Source organism: Pygoscelis adeliae, unplaced genomic scaffold (assembly GCF_000699105.1).
Source record: "Pygoscelis adeliae isolate BGI_AS28 unplaced genomic scaffold, ASM69910v1 Scaffold83, whole genome shotgun sequence".
In the NCBI taxonomy this organism is placed as follows: Eukaryota; Metazoa; Chordata; class Aves; order Sphenisciformes; family Spheniscidae; genus Pygoscelis; species Pygoscelis adeliae.
This window is the reverse complement of record NW_008824467.1, coordinates 3,236,389-3,238,550: the sequence shown is the minus strand read 5'-3', so window position 1 is coordinate 3,238,550 and position 2,162 is coordinate 3,236,389. Positions and strand designations below refer to the sequence as shown.

At 48.5% G+C, this 2,162-nt stretch overlaps 1 protein-coding gene across 1 annotated transcript in view; it reads left to right on the top strand.

Annotated features, from left to right (window-relative positions):
* Nucleotides 1-2,162, top strand: part of PRDM6 (PR domain containing 6) — a 74,927-nt gene that overhangs the window by 2,375 nt on the left and 70,390 nt on the right. Inside the window, exon 2 of the mRNA XM_009321116.1 lies at nt 5-111. Coding sequence (XP_009319391.1) covers nt 5-111 — 107 coding nt within the window. The remainder of the gene's footprint in view (nt 1-4; nt 112-2,162) is intronic.

The following is a 2,162-nucleotide window of genomic DNA, read 5'->3' as shown; positions in this document are numbered from 1 at the left end:
GCGCTGCCGCTCGGTTCCGGTGCACGGCCGAGGAGCTGGACTACTACCTGTACGGGCAGCAGCGCATGGACATCATCCCCTTGAACCAGCACACCAGCGACCCCAACAACCGTACGTATCCTGCCCCTCCTCTGAGCCCCCGACCCCCCGTCCTCCGCCTCTCCCCTCACCGGGCCAGCCTACGGTCGGTCCGAGTCGGGGGACCGCAGTGGGTGTCTGCACCGCTCTCTCCGTGAGGAGCATCCTCCGCCTTGCCCTTCCCTACCTTGAGCTGTTTTTTGCGTTGATCCCAGTGCTTTCGGGAGGTGGGCGGTAACCCCTCGGTAATAGCTTTTCTTGTCTGAGACCCAGGTCGTTCCCTGGAAGGCACGCTTCACCGGGAAGGCTGCTGTGGGTGTAGGTTTCTCTCGGAGGGCTGCTTAGGAAAACGGATTCAGAAATGGTTCAGAGCAACTTGCTATAAAGCTGCTCCTTTCTCGCCTTGCTTATATCACTCTCTTCCTGCCTGGAAAGCCCGGGCTTCGCTGAATACCCAGAAATCAATTACTCCTCCGAGCTGGGCAGGGGAAAAGTTGCAGTTTTCGTCGGATGGACTAGGGCAAAGTTTTCCTCCCCCTTATCTCGGAGTATCGTTTTCCTTTCAGACCTCGTTAACACCTCGCTGATTTTACTTTTCGCCCCTACGGAAGAGCACGACATGGTCATTTAATAAGAAAACCTGGTTTTCTAGACGAAAAAGTCGTCTGCCTGAGTGTCAGAATCCATTTAGCACTTGGTGGTTAGAAAACGTTTAATACTGCTGTTGCCAATTATAGAGATTTTGTTTTTGTTTTGGTTTGTTGGGGGGTTTTTTTGGGGGGCGCCTATGATTAAACATCTGTATTGACTAGAGGTCTGCGATTTTAGAAATTGGTTTTGCCTGTGTTTTGTTCCTGTATGTGTCAATACTATGCAACCGAGGAAATTCGCGGGGTGAAAATAACTAGGTGAACTATATTAATTCATCAGATTTATAACTAACATTCAGAGCACATGGATCTGTCCCTGTTAAAACACTGGGACACAGCTTCAGCGTGTGCACTTTTTTCCATTGCTTCAAACACCCTCTCTTACCCTAAGGTTTCTTAAAATTCTTTATTTTTGTTGTCCTTTCCCCCCCAAATGTCTATTTAAGGAAGGCTGTTGAACAGACAAACGATACCCCAGACCAGCGATCCCTAAGCACACGCCGAAGCAAAACGCGGATTCGTTTAATTTAATTTCAGACGCAGAGTTTGTTTTGAAAGTTTCCATGAAACTCTGTTGTGTGTTAATTAAACAGCGTAGATGCTAGCATAGTCTTAATCATTGTGCGTACGTCTTAAAGAGCAAGAGGAAAGTTGACTCTGAGTTTGGTGGGGATTTTCCCCTCTTCTTAACATTGCAAATCTTTCTATATTGGATACCGACTTTGTTTTGAGCGACTTCCTCACGCTTAGCTTTACCCTGTAGTGAACCGTGTTAGTGTATTTTCCATTCTCGGGTGCAGAAAACGTGGTCTCATAAATTATATGCACTTAATGGAACCTGAAATGCACTTTTAATCGCCAACCGAACGGTTCAGACAATACGTGTTTTACTTCTCGGAGCAGCTCTGTAAATCTGCAAGATAAAGGTTTTAAAAAGAGAAAGGAAGATAAAAAAGCGATTTGGGGGGAGCATTTTTAAGGAGTGAGCGGAATAAAAGCACGCCGCAGAGTCGCAGGCGCAGTCTGCATAGTTTCTTCCCAGTCGCGATATTAAAGGTGGGTTCGAGAAAGAACACGGGTCGATTGCAGACGGGACGCTTGTGAATCGCGTCCGGCGGGGACGGGGCAGCGCTGGCCGTCCGAAGGACGGGGCAGGGTGCTGCCAGCACGGTCTCTGCCTTTTTTTCTGCAGCGAGATCTAAAAAGTCTTATCATTGAACTTGTTTACAAGGCGACTTTCGCTCCGGCGGTTATTAGTTGACTCTGAGCAAAACTTCTAACCCGAGTTTCCAACCTTCTAGGACCAGGTGCGTTTGCTTTGGGCAACTCGTTCCTAAAAACAAAGAAAAAAGCAAACCGTAAGTGAGGAAGGAGTAGGGGAGTAATCGCAGTCCGTGCCGCGCCACGCACTCCACTCACTCGCCCGAGCAGAGG